The following is a 26,426-nucleotide window of genomic DNA, read 5'->3' on the forward strand; positions in this document are numbered from 1 at the left end:
AGTTATATACATATATAAGTCATACAAGGATCTTTAGCCATAGTGGCTGCGATCTGAATGCTACTACCACCTGGAGGTTGGCAACCAGACATGTTAAAAATTAAAGCCTCTAAAAAGGAAAGAGCCTAACGAAGGAGAGAAGGGGAAGCTGTTAGAATCCAATGTTTTTTAAAAGCAAATTAAAATGTGTAACCGAACCTGCGGCGACGGAGGCCCAAACAAACAGATGTCTGCTGAGAAGCTTCAGCAAAATCAGTGTCGGCCCTTCTGGGACTTCCTTGATTGGATTTCACAGGATGCAGCTGCTGGAAATGGCTCATCACCACCCGCCAATGCTGCCTTAATGAGTTTCCCTACCCTGATTAGCACCGACGGCTCAGTTTCAGAGAGCACCAGGCAACTGCTGGATAAGAATATTTCTCCTGCGGTGAGAAAAATGGCCCTGGAATGGTTTGAGGAGGCTATGGCCTCCTCCCCACAACCCAGACTCTCTCTGGTCTGCTATTAAGAGTGACTTTTTTTGTGTGTGTGGAGACCGAACAGTCATTTCAGGTTAAGAAGCCAGGATCTCTTGACAAGTTGCAAAAATCGGTGTTTTTCCCCAAGTTTTTTAAAAAACCGGTTACTATCACAAACAGATTCAATGGGTGCTCCAGTTAAATGGAAGGTTTATCCCAGGGGTCCTCAACAGGGTTGCCAACCTCCAGGTACTTGCTGGAGATCTCCCGCTATTACAACTGCTCTCCAGCCGATAGAGATCAGTTCACCCAGAGAAAATGGCTGCTTTGGCTATTGGACTCTATGGCATTGAAGCCCCTCCCCGCCCCAAACCCTGCCCTCCTCAGGCTCCGCCCCCAAAACCTCCCACTGGTAGTGAAGAGAGACCTGGCAACCCTAGTTTGTTCTGATGTTAGGGTTTTAAGTCCAAAGGATGGCTCTTGGCATTAATTCTGTTGAGTGCCTCCGTGTGAGAACAGTTCTGTTCAGATGTCTCTCATGCTCAGACTGTGTAATGGCGGGCCAAAGTAGATGTGAGGATTTTTTAAGGAGTTGGGTCCATGTTCCTGGATCTGACTCATTTTCCCTGCAGCTACATAGCTAGGGTTGCCAGCCTCTAGCTGGGGATCTCCTGCTATTACAACTGATCTCCAGCATGTAGGGATCAGCTCACCTGGAGAAAATAGCCACTTTGGCAATTGGACTCTATAGCATTGAAGCCCCTCCCCTCCCCAAACCCCGCCCTCCCCAGGCTCAGCTCCCATAATCTCCCACTGGTGGCGAAGAGGAACCTGGCAACCCTAGTCTCCAATGTGGTGCCAGTAGGTGCCGTGATATCCACTGACACTTTTCCTGGTGCCTGCCAAGTGTTTTTAGGAAGTGAGGTAGTCAGGTGGAATTCCTGCCCGGCAGCGCTTCTGAGTGGCCACTGGAGAACTGATTGGCTGGGCAGATTAAAATAACATTTTAGCAACTACTGCCACCGCAGTGCTAGTTTTATTCTTTCTCTCCCCTTTTCCAGTGTATTCTTTCTAATTACTCTTCTTGTCCCCTGTATTTGGGCTTCCTGTGTGAGTGTGTGCCTCCCGTGATGCCCATTTTGTGGTTACGCCCACCACCCTATATTCATGTGCACACTGGAAGTGACGTCTCTGCATCGCCAGCAACACCGACCTAGGCCTCTCCTTGCTGCCAATAAGTCCCCCCCACTACTCTCCACTGGTTTCCAGGAGGGATCTGGCAACCCTACAACCAATGCCTCAGACTCCTCTACAAATTCAAGTGGAGTAGCCGTACTAGTCAGCTTGCAGAGCAAAAAACAAAAAGGAGACTCGGGGGCCTTTCAAGACTAAGAGCCAATGTGGTGTAGTGCTTCAGAGTGGTGGTTTGGAGTGGGGGACTCTAATCTGAAGAACCGGGTTTGATTCCTCGCTCCTCCACATGAGTGGTGGACTCTAATCTGGTGAACCGGGTTGCTTTCCCTACTTCTCCGCATGAAGCCAGCTGGGTGACCTTGGGCTAGTCACCCTCTCTCAGCCCCACCTACCTTACAGGGTATCTGTGTGCGGAGGGGAAGGGAAGGTGATTGTAAGCCGGTTTGATTCTCCCTTAAGTGGTAGAGAAAGTCGGCATATAAAAACCAACTCTTCTTCTTCTTTTCAGTTTTTCCCTTTCTGTCAATAACCCCTTTTTCCCCAATGACCCTCGTCAGCTCCTACCCCCAAGTCCTCTTTCAACACTGTCCCACTCCCTCTCGTGAAAGATTTGAATGCAAAATTTCAAACTCTGAAGACAGCAAATTCTCTCTCCAGTTCTTCAGTCTCTCCAATTCCCTAATTGATTCCAAACCCAAAGTTTGAACACAGACATGTAGTCAGCAGGAAAATACAAACACCTTCCCTTCCCCCCCACCCAAAAAAATATGTATGTTTATAATGCATGCCTGACATGAAAAATTAGTCTGGTGCCTGAAATTAAATTACAGAGGTTTTATTTTTATACTGACCAGATGGGTAAGCCTATTACCGTCACATCAAATGTGTGGTTATGCATATTAATGTTATATTGAACACCACATTATCTGTACAAACCAGAAAAACTATCAGGCTCCAGTGTATCTGCTAGAAGGAACACATGAACACATGAAGCTGCCTTATACTGAATCAGACCTTTGGTCCCTCAAAGGAGGAGGAGGAGGAGTTGGTTTTTATATGCCAACTTAAAACTGGCTTACAATCACCTTCCCTTCCCCTCCCCTCAACAGACACCCTGTGAGGTAGGTGGGGATGAGAGAGCTCTAAGAGAGCTGTGACTAGCCCAAGGTCACCCAGATCGTTTCATGTGGAGCAGTGGGGAAACCAACCCAGTTCACCAGATTAGTGTCCGCCGCTCATGAGGGGGAGTGGGGAATCAAGCCGGTTTTCCAGATCAGACTCCACCGCTCCAAACCACTGCTCTTAACCACTACACCACAGAACTTCCTGTGGAAAACCATGAGGATTTTGTTAGTGGCATGGTTATTTACAGCGTGAACCAAGTTTGTCCTTTGTTTTCGTGTGACATGACTGGTAAAGCAATACACTCGAGTCCTCTCTTACCGGGTCGGGACAGGAACTTCTGTTAGAGCACCGAGCATAACTGCTTGTTGTAGCCGAACGAAGGCAATGAAAGGGTTTTCCAAGAAGTCGACCTCTCCGACCAGTACATTGGAGGCCTCGGCATCCCGAGGTAACTTCTTCATGAACTTATTCTTCAGCTGCACAAAAAAAGAAGGACATCCAGTTAGGCCAGTTACCACAAATAAAGTCTGACTTCTGGTTACGTGACACAAGATAGGTAAGATAGCTTTCATTGGGCTGACCAGTACAAAAAACGTGCACATTTTATAGAAGCACAGAATCATAGAATCATAGAGTTGGAAGGGGCCATGCAGGCCTTCTAGTCCAACCCCCTGCTTAATGCTTTTTGCAATCAACAGAAAATTGGCCCAATAAAGAAGCAACAGATTAACCTTTGAGAATTGCATTTCTTTCTTCATAATGCTTATAAACCTGACTTTCTTCCCAAAAGGGGGGCCCAATTGGAATCTGAGCCTCTGGGAAAAGTGGTCCACTCGGTACTCCTTCCCTACACCATCCCACCATCGTTCCCATTCCTCTTCCATTCTTGTGAGACTGCCTTAAGAGCAGATAGTTGGTCCCATCTCAAAAGCTGACCGTCTCAAAAGAAGCGAAACCACACACAAACACACAAGGAGCTGCCATGTACTGAATCAGACCATCAGTCCATCAACGTCAGTACTGTCTACTCAGACAGGCAGTGGCTCTCCAGAGACTCAATTATAGGTCTTTCATATCATCTGCGGTAAGAGCCCCGTGGCGCAGAGTGGTGAGCGGCAGTACTGCAGTCAAAACCTCTGCTCACAACCTGAGTTCGATCCCGACAGAAGTCAGTTTCAGGTAGCTGGCTCAAGGTTGACTTCGCCTTCCATCCTTCCGAGGTCGGTGAAATGAGTACCCAGCTTGCTGGGGGTAAAGGGCCGTTCTGGAGGGTAGACTCTATGGCATTACTCCCCACTGAAGTATCTCCCCTCCCCAAACCCCACCCTCCCAGGGTCCACCTCCAAATCAACATCCAAGGTCAAAGGTTATACAACATAAAGATTATGTCAATACAACATATGAATATATTTATTTCAGCCTAAAATCAATAACATATATAAGGCCCTGCAATAGCTCGCCAAACCAACATGCGCATGTACACATACAACACAAATAGACATAAAATCACAAAATTAGACCAAACCAAACGCATTTTGACCGCATGGCCTTCTTCAGTGGTCAAAACTAACATAATTCCAGGCCACAAATACACATAACTTTCTGTAAAGGCTGCAGGTACGTTGTGTTTGGAGGATAACAATTAACACATATAATTGCAAAACTTTCTCATCCCTTTTAGGCTTCCATACAAAAGGGAAACTAATCCCCGTGTGTGTTTCCCTCTTAAAAGAGGAGATGCTGTATTTCAGCCATAAATAAAATTGTCAAAATCTCATTGTCAATGAGATAGTGTTGTATGTGTACAAGAGCATGTTGGTTTGATAGACTATTGCAGGGCCATAGACATTATTGATTTTAGCCTGTAATAAATATATGCATATTTTGTATTGACATAACCTTTATATTGCATTACTTTTGGCATTGAATGTTGATTTTTTCTTGACCTTTGGGTACTTAATTCTGTTGTTTTTAGGATTAAGTTTTTTCCCCTTTGTTGTTGTTTCCCCCTTTATTTTCCACCTCCAAATCTCCAGGCATTTCCTGACCCAGAGTTGGCTACCCTACCAAGGGGACAGTCTCTAGAGCAGAGGTGTCAACCATAAGGCCTGCGGGTCAGATCTGGCCCCTTGAGAACTCTTATCTGGCCCACAAGCCAGCCGGGCGAGTCTCCCCCTCCCCCACTCTCGATCTGGTCTGGTGAGACATGGCCTGGCCCGAACAAGTGACATTTATGTCATATCCAGTCCTCGTGTCAACTGATTTCAATACCCCTGCTCTACAGCAACTTTTTCCACTCGCGACCCCTTTTTGCCCGGGAAATTTTTATGTGACCCCATATATAAAATAGGTAAAACAAAACTTTTTACTGTTGCCAAATTTTTCGCGACCCCCACATTCAGTTACACAACCCCATATGGGGTCGCAACCCACAATTTAAGCAGCTTTGCTCTAGAGGATAAGAGAGCATGTCACAAAACCAATACTGTTGCACAGCATCCCTCATGCTAATGCCAACACATGGTTGCTATATGTACAATGCATCTGGGATTGGATTTATATCTCGTGTGAAAAGCCACCAAAACTGAAGATGTGGTGACAGCTGTATCTCGGCCTACTCGTTCCAATGGGATCACACAACTGTAAACGAATGCGCTGCTGGAGAATCGTGGACATTTGCAGCATTTGTAACCAGCACCTGATTCAGTTGAGAGTCGACATAAAGGGGAAGGAGACAGACGTTCATGAAATGAGATGCAGCCGCACCGTTCCTTCAGAGTGTGGGTGGAAATTTTAACTTTAACCTGACGTGATAAATTGATTTCAGATGGCTGAAGGGGGAAAAAAAGTTTCCACAACTTATTATATATTTTTTTAAAAACGCACAGATGGAAGGATAATCCAGCTGTAATTATTCATCCTGTCCTTGGTGTTCCAGCCACTGTTAAAAACGCAGTTTATCCCTGTAGGATAAATTATGAACCCACAGCTTCAGAGGGAAGCACAATGAATCTGAGCAAATGTTGTGGACGGCAAGTATCCCGTAAGATGTTCTTCCCGCCTCCAACGAGAGCACATCACCTTTCTCCCTAAGTGGGGCCTGAACATCTGGAATTACAACCAGCCTTCAGACTACTGAGATCAGTGTCCCAGGAAAAACTGACTGCTTTGGAGGGTTGCCAGGTCCCTCTTCGCCACCGGCAGGAAGTTTTTGGGGCAGAGCCTGAGGAGTGCGGGGTTTGGGGAGGGGAGGGACTTCAGCACCATAGAGCCCAATGGCCAAAGGGTCCATTTTCTCCAGGTGAACTGATCTCTGTCGGCTGGAGATCCGTTGTAATAACAGGAGATCTCCCCTCTCCCCACTGTCCCCATGTGACCTTTGCCAATGAAGAAGCTCCAGTTAAAATCTACACACTCATCGCTGGCAGATTAACTCCCCACTCTCAGTACGCCTGCCTTCATCACGTCCGGCCTCACTGTTAGCTCCTCTGACAAGTCCTCTTAAGATGCTTTGCCAATATCTTATAAGCATTATCAGAACAGAGCTCCTTACCTTCCTATCCAACCTCTCTGCAGTCCCTTCCATTTCCCCTTCAAAGCTTATCAATATTCTCCTAGTTGGCCACAAAGGCACTGATGTGAAGAAGAGATCTGTGAAGCTCGGAAGCTCGCACTATTGTAGCTGACCCAGAAATCCTGTGTAGAGTCAAGAAGAGCTGGCTTGGTATGCACTTCTTATTGGAAATTTCTGAAACGTACTCCTTGCTCAAAAGTGCACCAAAAGTTCCCGGGTGTATAAAAACTGAAGCTAGTCAGTACTTGGGTGGACCGCTGCCTTGAAGAAAGGTTTGTGTGGAAAGTGTCGTCAAGTCTCAACCAATTTACAGTGACTACCATAGGATTTTCAAGGCAAAAGATGTTCAGAGGTGGTTTGCCATTGCCTGCTTCTGTGTAGCAACCCTGGACTTCCTCTGTGGTCTCCCATCCAACTACCGATCAGGGCTGACCCTGCTTAGCTTCCGAGATCTGACGAGATAGGGCTAGCCTGAGCCATCCAGGTCAAGGCAAGAGATGTTCAGAGGTAGTTTGCCATTGCCTGCTTCTGCGTAGCAACCCTGGAATTCCTCGGTGGTCTCCCATCCAAGTACTAACCAGGACCAACCCTGCTTAGCTTCCAAGATCTGAGGAAATCAGGCTAGCCTGGGTCATCCAGGTCAGGGCCTGAAGAAAGGTAGGGTTATGTCATTTGAAAAATAGATATAATGAAAGACAAGGAACGATGTGGAAGCCAAAGGATTAAAACCGGTATGATCAAATTATGGCCATGCTGGCCTTAATTAGGCAAGGAATAGAGAATAAAACTGCTGCTATCATACTCCCCTTGTAAAAAATCTATGGTGAGACCACACTTGGAATACTGTGTACAGTTCTGGTCACCACACCTAAAAAAGGATATTACAGAGCTTGGGAAGGTGCAGAAAAGAGCAACCAAAATGATTAGGGGACTAGAGTAACTGCCCTATGGGGAGCGGTTAAGATGCTTAGGGCTGTTTAGCTTGGAAAGAAGGCAGTTAAGGGGAGACATGATAAGAGGTCTATAAAATTATGCATGTTATGGAGAGAGTGGACAGGGAGAAGCTTTTCTCCCTCTCTCATAATACTAGAACACGGGGTCATCTGCTAAAGCTGGAGGGTGAGAGATTCAAAACAGATAATAGGTATGCATCATGACTAGTGTTCATTTTGACCAGTTGCCATGAATAGCCACATGAAACTGTCCTATACTGAATCAGACCCTTGGTTCATCAAAGTCAGTATTGTCTTCTCAGACAGGCAGCGGCTCTCCAGGATCTCGGGCAGAGGTCTTTCACATCACCTACTTGCCTAGTCCCTTTAACTGGAGATGCCGGGGATTGAACCTGGGACCTTCTGCATGCCAAGCAGAGGCTCTAGCACATCGAATAAGACTTTAGATTTCTCCACTTTCATTGTTGCGGGATTCAAGCTTGCAGGATGCAGAGGGATAAGATATTTAAAGAAATACCTCTTTTATTAGTTTATGAAAAATCCAGAGCAAGGCTGTCTCTGGGTCTTCCTGTCCCTCGATAGCTTGTGTGTCAGCACGAGCGCTGGAGGGAAGCCACCAGGCAAAACTCAGGGAGGGCGCCTGAGGTCATGACACTGCTAACAAATGAGATGCTAAGCTTTTAAGTCACGGCTACTAGCTGCGCATCTCCCAATCACAGCAGAGCGGCGGCCGCATTACGGCATAGTGGGATTACGCAACCAGGCCCAGGAGAGAGGCCGGAGTGGCAGAAATTGTTAACACCCCTAGCAAGGCTACCCCGAGCTCTCCCTTGCTGTGGCAGCAAGCCAACAGTGGCTCTCTGAAAGGGTCACTGTAGGAGAAGGGCCAGAAAAAAATCTCTGGTTGCACAGATTCCTTCGAATGAGATGCAGGTGCCAAGGAATCCGGAAAACTTTGCATAGAGATATGGTTTAAAAAAAAATTATGCTGATTCCTCCTGCCCGACTGCAATTAAGGAAAAAACGTAGTTTGGCACCTGAGAATTTAATCGTTCTTTCCCTCGGTTCTTTATTTGGCTGTGCTAGTACTTTCAATGGCTCTTTTCTGAGATTACAGCTCGAATGTTGGATTCCAAATCTAGCGTTAATGAAAGAGCCAGGAGCCGCTGTAACAGATGCAAAAGGCGAAGCCCTGCCCCAACCAGCTAAGAGAGCCGGATATGACATAAATGTCACTTGGTCATGATGGGCCAGGCCTCGCCAGCCCAGATCAAGAGTGGCTGCCTCACAGGCCGGATAAGAGCTCTCAAGGGGCCGAATCCGGCCCCTGGGCCTTATTGTTTGACACCCCTGGTCTAAGGTAATGTTTATGCCTCCTACCATCCCCGATCATCCTGGAGTTATTAGGATGCTAAGCCGTGCATTACGTTCCTGGTGGAAGTAAGGGGAAAACCCATCCAACTCGGCCAAAACTAAAACCCACTTGCTAATCTGGACATACGAAATTGAATTCTACAGAATCAGATCACTGGTCTAACCAGCCCGGTACTGTCTAATATGACTGGCTCTCCAGGGTCTCAGATGGAGAACCATCTTTCCCAACATTGGCTACCAGAGATGTTTTAACAGGAACTTGGGGCCTTGTGTCTTCAAAGCACGTGGTCTTCCACTGACATAAGGCCCCTCTCCAATTACAATGATATTCCAGCAACCTGTCAAAGTGAGCATTGCAAAACGATTCTTCCATCCAGATTCTGCTAGCTTTAAATGACTGGAACTAAAACCAGAATCTAAATGTTAAGTGATCTAAAGTTGCAATAAACTATGCCCTCCTCTGCTTTAGGAGCGACGTGGAAATCAGAAATTCAGCCTCACGAAAAAAAGTTGCCTGAAATCCGTACACCAGCACCACTTCGAACAAGTGGAAGACTCGAACAGTTCTGCAAAAGGAAGATCTTTTTCGTTGAGTACCGCAGGATGAATCCAGCCTCTTCCAGGAACTGGAAAAGGTTAAAGAATCGCAGACTTAAGAAAAAAAAAGCAAAAAGGCCCTTCAACAATCCATCAATGAGCTGAGCTCCGAGCAACAGGAAGTCTTGGACGTCACTCTGATAGGCCAAGCATGGCCTTTATCCGGGCCAATTTCTTTTTAAACTTTAGGACGAGCTTTGGCAATGACAAAAAAGCCGCTTTCCTGTTGATATGGAAACACAAGAGTCAGGGACAAATAAGAAGGGGGTTCTTGTGTGCATCGTCCATTCAGAAGTCCAGCTGGCCACACTCACCGAGACACATCCTGCATCTTAAGCACGTGCTCTGAAAGAGGAACCTATTTCTCTGCGGCATGCTCTAACGACCACGCAAACGTCAACGCACATTCTCCATCATTTTCATACGGCCCTTCATGAAAACTGATGGAGGAGTGCAGCCAGCCGACACTGCTTTTGCAAACATTTCGTTAACCTTTCCGTATTTCAAATGAGTGCTGTCGAGGGTGAAGAAAAGTCCCTAGGATTCATCCTCTGCGGAGGCTGCCAAGGACATTTTGACAAAGGGCAGAGAACGAAGAGATTTCTGCCGAGTCCTGGGAATGCTGACATTGTTAGGGCGGGGAGGGTGCATAAGAGCCCAGCTGCCTATGGAGTGTCCACATAATCCTCAAATGAGAGGAGCTCTCTGAAGAGCAGGGAGGGGGGTTTATGCTGGGAGAATCTGAGGTCTGTTTCTGTTTTCAAACAATGAGAGAGGAGAGTCAAAGAGTCAATTAAAAAAAAAAAGATGTGTATTCCAAACTCCATTTTCTCTAACACAGACACACAGAGAAATGCTTCCAAAGCCATCCATTCCTTCAAGGACTATGCATAAAGCTTGGACTAGAGCTAGGGTTGCCAACCTCCAGGTGTGACCTGGAGATATCCCGGTATTACAATTGATGATCATCATGATCATGATCATGATGATGGTCATGATGATGATGAAGAAGAAGAGTTGGTTTTTATATGCTGACTTTCTAATCAAACCAGCTTACAATCGGCTTCCCTTCCTCTCCCAACAGATGCCTTGTGAGGTAGGTGGGGCTGAGAGAATTCGGAGAGAACTGTGACTAGCCTAAGGTCACCCAGCTGGCTTCACGTGGAGGAGTGGGGAAACAAACCCGGTTCACCAGATTAGAGTTTGTCGCTCATGCGGGGAGTGGCAAATCAAACCCGGTTCTCCAAATTAGAGTCCACTGCTCTCAACCACTACGCCATGCTGGCTAAAGTTAACAGGCAGGGCCATTAAAAAAAAATATCCGAACAGCTTACAACAGTGATCCCCAATGTAGTGTGCATTGATCTATTTCCTGGTACCCACTTGCTTCATCTATAGCATTTAGTCTTCCAGTTGTCCAGCAATTGTTCTCTGAATGGAATGCAGAAGGTAAATCAAGACTCAGGGCAGAATCATTGATCCAGGGGCCGAATGAAGCTGGCTGATACTGAGCAATGGCAGCTGAAACAGCCCAGACTAACTCAATCTTATCAGAACTCAGGAGCTAAGCAGGGTCAGCCCTGGTTAGGACTTGAATGGGAGACCACCAAGAAAGTCCAGGGTTGCTATGCAGAGGCAGGCAATGGCAAACCACCATTGCTCATCCTGCGCCTTGAAAACGCCACGGTTTTGGGGTTGCCATGATTTGGTTGCGACTTGATAGCACGCAACTCCTTTATTAGTGTGTGCCACAACAAAATGGTTGCTGGGGTTGTGTGAGTATGTGAGGAACCTATCACAAAACATTGGGAGGTTCTGCAAACTATTAAGGGGCTCCAAATCAATCATCCCCCTGTGAGGATGCTGCTGTTTCTCAATGGGTACTCCCTGCAGAATCAAAGATGATGTCTCCTTGGCTCTTCTGAAACACCTATTCCAGCAAAGTGGAGGAAAGCCAGGATTGTCTCTTTGCTTTGTGGATGAGATGTTACAGAGATTGTCTATTTAGCCAAGACTCCCAACTCAAGGGAGAACATCTACTACTTGCATGGCTTCTGAGCTCCAGCATTTCTATGCACCTGATCACATCAAATGCTGACTTTTCTGTGAGGCAATACAGGGAATCTAAAGAAATTCCTATTGATCTTTCTGATGAAATTAGGACATCTTCCCTTATGGCCACACAAAATCCAAAAATAACTGAATCAGTTGCCAGGTTTTTACAGTCAGCAATCAGATATCGTGAATGGTATGTAGCATTCCTTAATGGCTGATTTGGGAATGTTTTGTTTAATTTTATTTATTTTGCTTGCATTCATCCTAATGTACAATCTTTTTTTATATGCCAATAAAGGCATGCGACTAAATGCTAGAAATCCTGAGAGCAGATTACCCAGCACACCCCTCATGAAGATTTGGAATTCTTCTAGGTGCAGAAATGCATCTTGGACAAGAGCTGTATATGTTTGCAGTATGACCACCTTGTTTTAAAAAACATTCCCCTCATTCTAGAAGATAAAATATTTCACAGGAGTTGTTTTTTTCAGTACTCCCCAAAATTTCCAACTTTTCCATTGGAAAAATTGGGGTGGGGGAGGCCTTGGGAAACAGGGGGAAACGGTTTTCCCCCTAGTTGTTCAGGTTCTTTTCTGGGCCTTGACATCTCCATTTCCACCGTTTTACAAAAACCCTGATCACAAAAAAAGCAGGGCTCACCTACTGACTTCATAAATCGTTGTGAAAATATAACAACAGTCATTAACATTCCCACTGCAATTCTGTCTTTTTTTCCCTTCCTGAACATACTGTAGAATAGCCAAGGATTAAAAAGGGGGGGGAAAAGAATCACTGTTATTTAACAGGTTCTTTTTTGCAAGTGAAAGTGACGCTCCACTGTTAGGAAGCACAATCAGAGGAAAATGAGGACAAGAGGTATTCTTAGGTCGGCTGAGAAAAGTCTGCCCATTAGGAAAAAGCCCTACCTACATCAGTCGCTGGCAGCCCAAAAAACTCAGGTGGGTAGCCACATTGGCCTGTAGTAGAAGAGCAAGAGGAGTCCAGTAGCACCTTAAAGACTAAGCTTGCCAGCTCTGGATTAGGAAATACCTGGAGATTTGGGGGGAGGAGCCTGGAAAGGGTAGGGTTTGGGGAGGGACCTCAGCAGGGTATCATGCCATAGAGTTCACCCACCAAAGCAGCCATTTTCTCCAGGGGAACTGATCTTGGTTATCTTGAGATCAACTGCAATAGTGGGTTATATCCAGGTGTAGGGTTGCCAGCTCTGGGTTGGGAAATACCTCGAGATTTGGGGAGGTGGAGTCTGAAGAAGGTGAGGTTTGGGGAAGAAGGGGCTTCAATGCTATAGAGTCCACCTTCCAAAGTGGCCATTTTCTCCAGGTGAACTGATCTCGGTCGCCTGGAGATTATATGTAATAGCGGGAAATCTCCAGCTACCACTTGGAGGTCAGCAACCTATCCAGGTGCCACCTGGAAGTTGGCAAAAATATTAAAAACCAACAAGCTTTCCAGGGTATCAGCTTTTGAGAGTCAAAGCACCCTTCTGATGGGTTAGTATCTGACAAAGGTCTTTATGGCACTAATGGACTTATATCTTGATTGTGTTGTAAGCCTGCCTCATAGTCCACATCCGCTACCCCCTCTTCCCAGAATTAAATTGTGGTTCAGAATCCTGCTTTGTGGGCAGAAAACAAACCCTAATTTGTTTAATGGTCCAGTTTGGGAGATGCAATGATTGTGATTGGATCGGGCAGCCCATTCCTAAAGGGGGGTAGATCCACGGTGGCCGGAAGTGGCTTCTTGGCTGCCGCAGAGGGAAAAAAAGTTTTTAAAAAATAAAATATGGGGAAATGGGGGAAATGCCCCACTAAAAACAGCAAGGCTGCGCCACTCAAGGGGGAACATCTCCTCCACGCCGGGGCGACCATTCTCTTCCCAGATTTCGTTCTCGGATTGCCCGCGCTTGCGGCAGGGGCCAGCGGAGCTCCATCGCTCCCGGATGCCAGCGTGTTTGCCCTTGCGCCGTGATAAAGTGGCACCTACGCCAGTGCGGAGGTCACCCCAGATCCTACTGAGATTCGCCCTCCCCCCCCAGGATTGCAGCCAAAGACTAGTAAATCTTCAGTTGCAGCACCAAACACAGGGAGAGGAGGAAGGAAGCACATAAGCTTAAGAATGTGAGGCTCATTCACATCACAAATACATTGTGGTTGGTGCACGATATCCAGCTGAAGCAGGTATGTGATGCTATTATGTCCAGCTTGGCTAGGAAGGCCTAAAGTTTAGATAAAAGCAGTATAGGAATGAGCCCTGGGGGCAGAGTGGTAAGCTGCAGGACTGCAGTCCAAGCTCTGCTCACGACCTGAGTTCGATCCTGACGGAAGTCGGTTTCAGGTAGCCGGCTCAAGGTTGACTCAGCCTTCCATCCTTCCAAGGTCGGTAAAATCAGTACCCAGCTTGCTAGGGGTAAAGGGAAGATGACTGGGGAAGGCACTGGCAAACCACCCCGTAAACAAAGTCTGCCTAGTATACATCGGGATGTGACGTCACCCCATGGGTCAGGAATGACCCAGTGCTTGCACAGGGGACCTTTACCTTTACCTTTTAGTTTAGGAATGGAAGGTAGAAAAGAATGTCAGAGGCACATGCAAGGTCAGAAAACACATCAATAAAACTGCATCTCCAGCAACTTTAAATCTCTGCCTCTTTTTTTTTTAATAAAACCGTATTAGAATATAGGTTAAATCAAATCTGTTTACTGCCAGTGCTGACTGTGATCTTCTTATTTATAATATTGCAAAGCTAAGGCCACTGTTTTGAAACCACGTTCCTGCAGGGCGGTCCCCAACCAGATTATGAGCCGGCCACAAAGAGCAGAAACACAATTTATTTGTTGCAAAGAAACACCCCTGGCTCAGCCTGCAAACTGAAAGTATGACTGACAGGGAGGGCTGAATTACAGAAACACAGTCTGAATCAAGGATTTAAAATCACCCAGGAAAGAGAAAGAAAGTAAGAAAATCTTTAAACAATTGATATAAATCAATTTGTTTCCCATTTTCTGAATGATGAATAATGGGGTAACTAGAAAGTGTTGTTCCAGCACTGGAATAAAAACTTTATATACCCCAGGAACATAACCCAGACTTACCCCAAGAACATAACCCAGACTTATTGCACATAGAACCCCTAGAATGCATGTGGTGGGGGCATGTACAAGTCTAACTTCCTGCCTTAGATGTGTTCAAATGCAGGCTGGATCATAACCTACATGCATACAACTGTGTAAACATAGGCATTTTATGCAGGAACGTTTCCCCACGGTCACCCCCGCTCACTGCTTCGGGGCTTCCTTTTGATTACGCATGCCTTTCCCACCTTTCAGAGGTCACCTCACTCTCCCCGCACGTTTTGCCCACATTTTCCAGATTCTGGTTGAAACAGCAGGGTCAGTACTTGGATGAGAGACCACCAAGGAAGATTAGGGCTGCCATGCCGCGGAAGGCAATGGCAAACCACCTCTGCTCATCACTTGCCTTGAAAACCCCATGTCCCTGGGGTTACAACTTGACGGCACACTTCACCTTTAAGTGAAATACAGCGAGAAATCTCAGCTGAATTTTTTTCCTAGCAGGAAGAAAAAATGGGACTGCATGAATGATAAATCTGAAGCTGACGGATCTCTTAGACAAAGCACTAAACCGCCAAACCAGAAACCGCTCATTGCTGGAAGCGATACAAAAGTTTTAGAAATCGCCAATGCTCCAACGTGGCAAGTGGCCATCTTGCCTCATTCATTCCCCCCATCCTCAAACTTTCCTCTCCTGCTCGAGCATCACGCTCTGCCAACGAATGAAGGTCAGGGATCCTGGCTTACCTGCTCTTTGTCGGGTTTGTCGGAGATGTCGTTCAAGCTGGAAGAAGTCAGGTTTCTATGCGTCATGGCCGGGCTGCCTGCAAGGACGAGATCAAGACCAGTTAAAGCATCTTTTGCAGGGAATGGACAGAGAGGCTCGGCCTACATAGCTACTGGACCCATTTGGGGATTATGCGGGGGGGGCTTGAAGTCCCAGAATAAGATATCAAACGTCCCCTAGCTGCAAACAAATGCCAACCCTGACAACCTGCAAAATATATTTAGAGGGCATCCACCAATAGTTCTCTATCAACTGCTACAGGCTGTGGTCAACCATACTTCCTTTTTGACCGGCAAAATGACAACATAATAAACATTACGCTGGGCGGGAAGCAGCTTGTATCAGCTATAGCTTATGGACAACTAGTAAATAATACCCTGAGGGACACTGTTTAAATGGCTCCCTATCTCCAGCAGCAGGGAACAAAAGAGACCACCATACCCGGCATGCTGCAGTTTTTACAGCTACATGTCAAAAGCTATCTCCAAGATGGCGGAAGAAATGGGTGGCAATGACAGGCTCTCAATGACTGCCTACCAAATAAAAAATAAAGCATGAGATCGGAAAGAATGGAATTAATCTAAAATGCCCTAAGGAGTTAGCAGCTGTGTGCTGCAATCCCAAGCATGTTTACTCAGAAGTAAACTTGAGCTCAGCATATTCCCTGTTTAGGATTACAGCCCCAGTTCCATTTTGGAAGAAGAAGTAAGGTTGGATCCCTCCAAGGATTTCTGCTGAAGGAAGGGGAGGATTTTCGCTGATTCCCCCCTCTCACTGCAGACCTTCCACTCTCCACTTAATCTATTTCTGGGGGTTCTCCATCCCCCAGGGACAGCATTTGGGGGGATGTTAGGGGTGGCAGTGGAAGGGAAGAGGCAAGGAAGTTGTGCTCTGTTGACAGAAATCCTTCCTTTAGTAGAAATCATCAGGATCCTTTGTTGGCACAGCAAAGGCAGACGGCAGCGCTCCTCTATTTACACGAGGCTTAGCCGAGCCAGATTCCGTCTCATTTGCCAACCACAAGGACTGATGTTGCACACCTCTTTTCCACTCTAAAGAGAGTTCTGATTAGCACATAGTGTCCCCCATGCCTCGTCAGGCTCAATTCAAACTCCAAATCATAAGTCCCTCCTCCCCGGCAAGAGAGAGAGATTGTTTTTCCTTAAAGAAATAATTCCTTAAAGGAATTCTCGAAGTAGAAAGAAGTTGCAGACACTGGTCAAAGCAAAATCCTAGACCAAAAGCCACACAATACCTTTTATAGGGACCAATTATTGTGTAGGGAGGGGCCGTGGCTCAGCAGAAGAGCCTTTGCTTGGCATGCAGAAGATCCCAGGTTCAATCCCCGTCATCACAAGTTAAAAGGACCCGGTAGGAGGCGATGTGAAAGAACTCAACCTGAAACCCTGGAAGGCCACTGCCAATCTGAATAGACAATACTGACCTCGATGGGCCAAGGGTCTGATTCAGTATAAGGCAGCTTCATGTGTTCCTGTGTCATTTGGTTTCATCCCAATGGAAGGCATTACGCAGCATCTATTTTGGGACAGGAGACTCCGCGGCCCACATTTTGGCATATTATCACCAGAATAACCTTTCCGTCCTTCCTCCTTCCCCCGGTGTAAACCCACCTTCATGCACACCATCCCCCCGGAAAAGGAACCCAGCCAAGCACCAACTTACTTAGCCATCCCACACTGGGGCTGCGCTGCACCCGAATTTCATCATCCAGCGTGCGGGTTGCTAGGCAGGGCACTGAACTCTCTAGCGGGTTGCGGGCTTTAGCGTTGCAAGCAGAAGGCGGAAGCAGAAGTCAGAGGCAGTGGCGAGAAGGAGGAGGAAGACAGCGGTATTAAGGAGGAGAAACGAGAAAAGCCCGAAGCCATCGCAAAAGCCAGACAGACAGAAGAGCATTCAGACGCCCAGGATAACACACCATAGAATGAAAAAACAGTTAGCGAAAATTCAGGTATCTGACTCTGTCAACTCCTAGTGGCTGTGCATGCACTGAGCAAACAGACTGTCACTGCTGCTTGATCCTAGACAATCCAGTAAAACCAGCTAAAATTCAGCCAAGATTTGTAGGACTTTGTCTGCAAAGCTTTGGCTTAGCAACCCACTCATATATTGGGGGGACTTCCGGTTAGGATGGGCGAGGCTCCAGCTACACTGTTATCGTCCTCGAGGAATTTGTTTGTTTTATACATTTGTTTTAATTGCTTTTTTAACTAAGCCTCCGCAATCTGAGTATTCTGATTTGTGGTTCAAGGCAGTGAATTTGGATGATGGGGTAAAAAAAAACGATGGACGGTCTGGGCCTCTCTGCCAGCGCTGGGGCCACTTACGGGAGCGTAAGTAGCCCGGACGCTGGCATGGGCCCCCCCAATGTCGGCACAGCCCCTTCCTGGCCTTCTGAGGATTTCCATCCTCAGAAGTCAGGAATGTGCTGTTAGGCCTGCAAAGTTTTGTCAATTCCCCACTCCCATTGCAGACGGCTAGTTTCCTGCTTCTGCTTCTCCAGGTTCCCTGTCCCCCAGGCGCAGCATTTCAGGAGTGCAGTAGGCTACAGCGGGGAGGGGAGGAATTAATTAAATTGCCCCACTTCTGTCAGCAACCTAAAGGATAAATTAATTACTAAATTAAAAAGTTTCAAAGGTTCAATTTTTAAAAATCTAATTTAATCATTGGTTTTTATTGGCCATGGGCATTACACAGCCATTTTCTCCAGGGGAACTGATCTCTCTTGGCTGGAGATCAGTTGTAATAGCAGAAAATCTCCAGCTAGTACCTGGAGGTTATATCAAAATAGACTGTGTACTAACTAGTTAAACCCAAAAACACACAGAAAATCACTCTCATGAAAATAACCCAAAATATAATGGGAATCAAAATACAATAGTACCATAGATTCAACATCAATATTCCAAAGATGGTGTTTCACTGTTGTGTTACAGTCATATATGTTGACAAGGTAAGTATACATTCAATCATAAATTCTCATGCTAATGTCATTAAACAACTTTTATCTTTTTTTACAGGAACAACATTCCTTGCATTCAACACATGTCAGGTCGAAGAGGAAGACGGCCGTTTCTGTTCTTATGTCTTCATCAAGAACCTGTATGCTGTATATCGCAGGAAACTAGCCTGTTAAGGCAGTAGGATCAGTACCTACCTAACAGGAGACTGTACCAAACTATAGGCTGCAGGCCATTGATCATACACTAAGAATATATGTAATTGAAGAGGAACTGATGAAGAATTTATGATTGAATGTATACTTACCTTGTCAACATATATGATTGTAACACAACAGTGAAACACCATCTTTGGAATATTGATGTTGAATCTATGGTACTATTGTATTTTGATTCCCATTATATTTTGGGTTATTTTCATGAGAGTACCTAGAGGTTGGCAACCCTAGAGAGGGCCCATAAGCTTTGCAGTCACTGGATTTTAATCCATGTTGAGCAATGGCCTCGTTCTGATAGGTGCACCAGCAAATCAACTGATAGCCTGCTTTTCTGAAAGATGACTTCTATTTTACCAGTTATTCCTAACCAATACATGAATCAATGAATAAAACATGCTTCATTTTGTAACACTTCAAAATACTGAGATAATGACTCTTGTCGCTTGCTTATCCTAAATACCACCCGGAGAATAACCTCCACTTTTACCACCATGCTTTATGTTTCTCCCTCTCTTCTCATTATATTTAAACTCAGTTAATGCATTATTCAGCCCCTTAGAAGGAAGCGAACGCTTAAATGAATACAGTTCCATTGTTCGCTCCAACAATGTGCCTAATTGTCTACCGTTGCCCTCCCTGATGTATTTTTTAACAACTTCAACTTTAAATAAATAATCGTGATAAATAAATGATAACCTTTCTTTTTCCAAACTATTGTTTCACATCCAGGGGTCGACGGTGAGAATTATAGCCGAAATCACCGAGTTTCCTGGTTCTAGCTTTGAGCCACAGACTTCAGCCTTCGGACATGATGTTCTCCTCTCTTGGAGCCCAGGTTCCAAACTTCACCAAATTGTATTAAGAAGTTTGATTCTCCAAACAAAATGGGGAGTTTAAATAAACAATGTGACCCAAGTCATTCTGTCAGCCTGGTGGGCATCTCATTTTCTGGAGTACTGCAGCACCAACGACACCGCAAATACAATCCTGGCATGAAGATACGCCTGAGCGAACTGATACCCTCCTCATGTGTCTCTAGGTTCAGCACATGCAATATTTCTTACATACTGGAAAAGGTGACCTTGGGGATAGCTAGCAGCACCATGTAAGGTTCCAATTACCAGGTTATCATCTGGTAATTTCAACTGCTCTCTCTCAAATCCTCCCTTATGTACAATATGCTCATGGGATTTTGTGGCGAGACTGCCTGAGCCTGGTTGATATGAATGAGGTTTGTGCAAGAGATGCTCCCTTGCGCAAAACCCCTTTACATGTCAAGGTGTCGGGCTGTGTAAAATAGCAACAAGAGAAGATTGGCAGGAAAAGTTGGGCATGCATAAATATAAAGCAGGGTCGAGCAAAGATAGCAATAGAGATGGGGGGCCCTTGGAAGGGATTCTCAAACCTCAACAGAGAAAGCTTCCCTAAAAAGTACCAATGTTTCAGAACCACTGTGTTCAAAGAACAGGGGTTGTCTGCACTTTCCAGCATCTGCCAAGGGCACTGTAGCAAGTCCCAATCTCTCAGTTCTCTGTGCTTCTGAACATGAGCAATCTTAGAGTTTCGTCTAAACATTAGGAAGAACTTTCTAACAGTTTGAGCGTTTCCTCAGTGGAACCGGCTTCCTTGGGAGGTGGTGAGCTCTCCTTCCCTGGAGGTTTTTAAGCAGAGGCTAGATGTCCATCTGTCAGCAATGCTGATTCTATGACCTTAGGCAGATCACGAGAGGGAGGGCATCTTGGCCATCTTCTGGGCATGGAGTAGGGGTCCCTGAGGGGGTGTGGGGGAGGGAGTTGCCTACATTGTGCAGGGGGTTGGACTAGATGATCCTGGTGGTTCCTTCCAACTCTATGATTCTATGATTCTCCTCTATGATTCTCCTCTAAAGGCTGTAGATTAATTAATGGAAGGTGCATTTGATTAACTGGGCAATCCATCTTTTGTAAGTTTATTATTTTTAGTGTAAATACTTACAAAAATGACAGGTGGCACCATGATTAAAAACGTAATGTGCCTCCCTCTTTTACTTGGCACCGGGTGGGTCACATACAGGCGTGGGCATGCCCCGACCACAGAATTCCATCAACCGAGTGGCATTTCCATTGTAGAAGAACAAGCAGTGATTTCAACCAATCCCCCCTCCTTACTGCCTCTACTTCGCTCGTTTTTCTGTCCTTGAGCATCCCCTGACCCTCAGCAACAAAACTTGACAGAACTCAGTGGCCTGAAGCAGAAAGTCGAGATCTCCCACCTCCAGCTCCCATTGCCAGCTACCAGTCATGCAGCCGGGGAGGGGACAAAAAGTTTATTTATTTTTTAATCACCACTGGTGTGATGGCATTATAGAACTTTTGGCGGAAACCAAGAAGTGACCTTTCAGCGCTCTAGGAATCAGCAGAAACTATGGTTTTACCACAGTTTCCATGGATTCCTAGAGCAGCATGATGTCGCCCCCAGAATTGACATAACACCATGGCACCAAAAAAAAACACCCCGGACCCTCCCAAAAAACTCTCACCAGCGGATGGCTGGTATCCTTTCCTACTCAGTACAGTTACCAATGCAGAACTGCCACCATTCGCGTCACAAAATAGTATTTCTTAACACATACCGATGGAACATATTGCATGGAATGATTCGCCTTCCCCACAAAAACAACAACAACAACAACCCTGAATAAAGCATCTTGCTGGAAAGAGAATCTACTAACTCTCAATTACAAAGGCTGATTTTAAATTTTAATCCTATGCTGTGTTCCACAAGGACATTTTTATTTACTGATATTATTTTATTATGGTTTCATTGTTATTTTAGACTATGAGCAGCTTGGGAGGCAGGGACCCATGTAGTTTGGCCGATGTATATCTGAAAGGAACTGTGGACAAGACAAAGCATCTAGAGTAGGCTGTGTAGAATTCCAAGGGGAAAAAATACACCCACACGCACACTCCCACATATAAACTACTTGGTACCCTACATTATTGCACAAGACGAGAGATTCAGCTTGTGGAATTCTACAGTCCTGGTGTATGTTCCTTCCACTTATTCACAGAAATACAAAGTCGCGCACAGAGAGACGCAATCAAGGGCAGTTGCTGCACACATCTGCTCTACATATGGGCACTCGGCCATGCTGATAAGAAAAACACTTCACAGTTTCACAGAGTGCTTTAGAATGTTCAAAGTCTTTCATGTACATTATGTCAATAATGCTCACAACGACCCTGTTAGGTAGATCAGCTGTTTTGTAGTTGCAGGGAACACGAGTTGGGTCCTGGAACCCGGACCCAAGTCTTTAAAGACAATAACATTTAGGATGGTCCTAGGCGGGAAGTCAGCTTTTGCAAACCTCATGGGTATTTTATCACTTTTAGAAAACCAGGAACAAATTAGCTTTCACCCTGCTAAGCTAATTTTCTAGGGACTGAGAGTTTTATACATGGAAGCATCGAGGGATGTGCTGACCCTAGAACTTCTCACCACCTGGGGAAAGGGGTGAGAACAATACTAGGAGATTTGTTACTAGGAGATTTGTCCTCTTCTATTGCGATCTTCCACCAGTGGGTGAACACTTTTCTGTTTCGTTTGGCATTCCCTCAGTTATCCCTCCTTCCTGACCAATGTTTTTAATGCTTGTTTTTAATGCCTTTCATATGTGTTTTAGCTCTGGCTTTAATTGTTTTATTGATGTTGGGGGATTGGTTTTAATGGATTTAAAATGTGATTTTATTGTGAATGTTTTAATTTGTCACGCCTCCCTGGCGCCGCCGTCACCCTCGGGGTCTCTGCCCTGGAGGAGGGTCTGGCCGGAGGAGCCTCCTCGGTCTCAGACCAGTCCGAGGGGGAATCAGAGCTGGCCTCCCCCTCGGATGCAGCCAGGTTGCTCTGAGCCAGCTCGGCTCCTACAACCCAGTGCTGCTGCTACTCCTCCCTGGCCAAGGCTCCTCTCTGTCCTTATATCCCCTCCAGGCCAGAGAGGTCCCGCCCCTTCCTCCCCTAGACCCGCCCCAGACATTCCCAAATAAGGGCCGAGGGCGGGTCACATGGCTGCCCATGAGGCAGCTGGCCGGCCCGCTCTCTCTCGCCCCACCCGCGCCCGTCCGAAGCTCAGCTGTTGAGCGGGGCGGGGTGCAGGAGTGCGCGCCGTTTCTGCCGCGGCCGGCGCTGCGGCTGGGCAATCGCCGGTGTCGTCTCCTGGGGGCCCTGGGGAAGAAAACAGGGCTGAAAGGCCACTGCCATGCTGGCCGTCGGCGGGGCTGGCCACCCCGCCCTCGTCTTCCCTCCCTCCAGTGGTGAGTGGCGACCCCCCCACAGGGTCTGGTGGGGGCTGAGTACGGCCCGGGCGGCTCGGGGAGGGGCTCGTCCCGGGACATAATTTGTTAGTCACCTTGATGGCTGGCCCTCGTGAGGGCAGAAAGGGAGGGCATTAAATTTTTGTAAGAATTACGGTTAAGTCCCCTCTCATCCATGCCAGGACTTACATCAGGAGAATTCAGAGCTCTCCCTCACACCCCAAACAGTTAATGGTAAGGTAGCCAGGTCTCCCATTATAGTAGTAGCATGTGACCTCCAGCCCTGGAGCCGGGGGGGGGGGGGGAGATAAGTGACTCTTCTGGCATGGACTAAGAAGTGATGTCAGTGTGATGCTCTAGAATTCCACTCAAACTCTATAGTAAAACCATAGAGTTTTGGTGGAATCCTAGAGCATCATGCCAACACACTGATGTCACTTCCGGGTTCACACTGGAAGTGATGTTGTGGCATTGCCTCTACACCTATTTTTGTAGGTCCCCACCCCCTACAACTCCCTCTGGTTGCCAGCGCTCAGCCGTTTGATTTGTGAAGCTTTGGAACACGACCCCCTTTCAAACCTCTGACAAGAGATAGAAGAATTAATGTGCCCTTTCCCAATTGATTCTCCAAAGTCTAATGAAAGCCCTCCAGAGGTCTAAATCAGTATTTGGTACGATATGTCGGCCATCTTTAATTCCATCCAGACCCACATTCAAAACCTTTGTAGACCTGTTCTTGGAGGTGACCAGACTCAGCAGTGCGCCACTCACCTCCTAGGTTTGGCATGGGGTCACCTCACCCTTCGAAGGGCATGTCATGTGTGTATTGCTAGATGCTTTACTCAAGTTTTACTTGTTTACCCCCCCCATTAGACATGTGCTCTGTTAGAAGACAGACAACCACAAAACACTCCCATAACTTTTCTCCCTGTTAGTCCAGCAGAGAGATGGTTAGAGCGATGCGCCACAGCATTAGAAGCCTTCAGAAGCCATAACTGATGCGTTGGTCAGTATGGTCTGCTAATCTACTCGTGAGGTTAGATGCATTGCCATGAGATGATGGTGGGGTTAGTTTTTGTCGGTGGGTCTCTAAAGGAAGGCCACAGCCCACTGGCCTCTGCATTACCATTATCGGGGTTGGTAAACATCCTACTTGCACTGGAGACGGTCTTTCCGATGTCGGCCAGCGAGCGCAGGTTGGATTTTTTGGTCTGGTGCCGATGCTTCCTGAGCAGTGTGTAGGTGACTTTATCCTTCATGTCTTGCTTCAGCAGCCCCGTGTCGATCTGATTGTCAACAATCATCTCTGGTACACGGAAACAAAGGTTGCGGGTAGAGGAGGACGACGAGAAAAAAAATAACAAATCGAGAAGAAGAAAAGGGGTCACAAGGATGCGCCTAGGCCAGAAAGTTCCCACTCTACCCAATATGCACAGAGACAAATGAAACACTACTGTTTTTAAAGTGTTGGTCCAGGTTCCCCAAACACAATTCGTTCTACACACATAGAAGCTGCAGGGAACAGCTTCTACAAATTTTCAGTATTTCTGAAAAAAGCCGAATCCCCATACCAATATGAGTTTTTTTCCGGCTTTTTTCGTGAACCCCGAACTTTTTTGGCTCCATTATACTCTATGAGGAATCTTTCTGGGGCTCTGGAGGGAGTTTTTTAAGGTAGAGGCACCAAATTTATAGCATATCTGCTGGTGACTTTCCTTACAAGAACCCCCGAGTTTGGTAAAGATTGGGTCAGGGACCCAATAAAATTGGACCCTCTGACCCAATCTTTACCAAATTCAGGGGTTCTAATAAAGAGAATCACCAACAGCTATGCTGCAAATTTGGTGCCTCTAACTTAAAGACAGCCCCCCCCCCAAAAAAGCCCTGGAAAGATTCCTCATAGACTACAATGGAGCAGTGGGATTTAAAGGCCCCCGTTGAAGTTTAAGGAGCCCCGTGGCGCAGAGTGGTAAGCTTCAGTACTACAGTCAAAGCTCTGCTCGCGACCTGAGTTCAATCCCGACCAAAGTCAGTTTCAGGTAGCTGGCTCAAGGTTGACTCAGCCTTCCGTCCTTCCAAGGTCAGTAAAACGAGTACCCAGCTTACTGGAGATAAAGTGTAGATGACTGGGGAAGGTGATGGCAAACCACCCCATAAATACAGTCTGTCTAGTAAACGTCAGGATGTGACGTCACCCCATGGGTCAATAACGACCTGGTGATTGCATAGGGGACTACCTCTATCTTTGTATTAAAGCCCATCAGGAATCCCAAAAAGTCAAAAAAAATACGAATTTTCCAGCTTTTTTCAGATTCAGGATTTTTCAGCTATTGTTAAAGGGCAGAATTGTTTTGTGTTGTTTTTTGTTTGTTTGATTTTTTTTGTTTTTTGTTTTGTTTTTTTTGGTTCAGCAAAGCTAAACGCACACCCCTAGTGCAGAATTTTGTTTCTTAAGAATCTTTACCCCTTTTTTGGTTGGTTTGTTTGTTTTTTAAAGCATGTTTGGAATGAAACTGTTGTAACTCACACGTTTGCCACTGAAACCTGGAACTGTGCTTCCACAGTAAGCAGATACAGAATCACAGAATCATAGAGTTGGAAGGGGCCATACAGGCCATCTAGTCCTAACCCCCTGCTCAATGCAGGATCAGCCTAGAGCATCCCTGACAAGTGCTTGTCCAGCCTCTGCTTAAAGACTGCCAGTGAAGGGGAGCTCACCACCTCCTAGGCAGAAGATTCCACTGCTGAACTACTCCTACTGTAAAAAAAAAAAAATCCCTAATATCCATCCAGTACCTTTCTGCCCATAATTTAAACCCATTTAATTTAAAAGTCCTAACCTCTGCTGCCGACAGAAACAGCTTCATGCCCTCCTCTAATATGCCACAAATTGCCCCAATATGCTCCCTATACTGTTAACTTTGCTTTTTGATGTACTGGTTTATTACATTTCATTAGGAAGAATTTTCTAACAGTTAGAGCGGTTCCGCAGTGGAACAGGCTTCCTCAGGAGGTGGTGAGCTCTCCTTCCCTGGAGGTTTTTAAGCAGAGGCTAGATGGCCATCTGTCAGCAATGCTGATCCTATGACCTTAGGCAGATGATGAGAGGGAGTGCATCTTGGCCATCTTCTGGGCATGGAGTCAGGGTCACTGGGGGTGTGGGGGGGAGGTAGTTGTGAATTTCCTGCATTGTGCAGGGGGTTGGACTAGATGACCCCGGTGGTCCCTTCCAACTCTATGATTCTATATTGTGGCCTCCAATTTGTAGGACATTCCTGCATGCCCAAGATACTTGCCTAGGGACACCTAAGGTGCAAAAAAAGAGGCATAGAGACTTGAAGTCCTGCCTGCTGTGACCAACTCTAACATTCCATCAGGAGGTTCTTGTCAAACAGAACTGCTCTTTCCTGAAAGTGCAGCCTTCGAGAGCGCTTACCTACTACCTGAGGGAGTGATGAGGCCTCCATGTCCAACAGGATCGACCCTTTCTCCATACACGTCCTCAGTTCAAACAAACTGTGCAAGGATAACGTGGCAACGTGAGGTTTACTCCACCTCTCTCCTCCCTGTTCCACTTTTTCTTCAAACTTTATCCACCTGCAAGAGAGAGAAAGAGAGAAAAAATTAAGTAACAAGGATACTCTTACAAAAATTGCAGTTTTCCAGCACGGTGTTTCTAATTTGGAGAAAGGCAGTTCCAGAAACGTGGAGCATCTGCAGAGAGGACTTT

The 26,426-nt window shown here is 46.2% G+C and overlaps 1 protein-coding gene across 1 annotated transcript in view; it reads right to left on the reverse strand.

Annotated features, from left to right (window-relative positions):
- SLC4A4 (solute carrier family 4 member 4) overlaps window positions 1–26,426 on the reverse strand; it is a 210,406-nt gene that overhangs the window by 61,281 nt on the left and 122,699 nt on the right. Inside the window, exons 5-8 of the mRNA XM_056855929.1 lie at window positions 26,133–26,293; window positions 23,823–24,002; window positions 15,169–15,245; window positions 3,096–3,253 (exon numbers count right to left, since the gene is read on the reverse strand). Of these exons, the coding sequence (XP_056711907.1) occupies window positions 3,096–3,253; window positions 15,169–15,245; window positions 23,823–24,002; window positions 26,133–26,293 (576 nt within the window). The remainder of the gene's footprint in view (window positions 1–3,095; window positions 3,254–15,168; window positions 15,246–23,822; window positions 24,003–26,132; window positions 26,294–26,426) is intronic.

Source organism: Euleptes europaea, chromosome 9 (genome assembly GCF_029931775.1).
Source record: "Euleptes europaea isolate rEulEur1 chromosome 9, rEulEur1.hap1, whole genome shotgun sequence".
NCBI lineage: Eukaryota > Metazoa > Chordata > Lepidosauria > Squamata > Sphaerodactylidae > Euleptes > Euleptes europaea.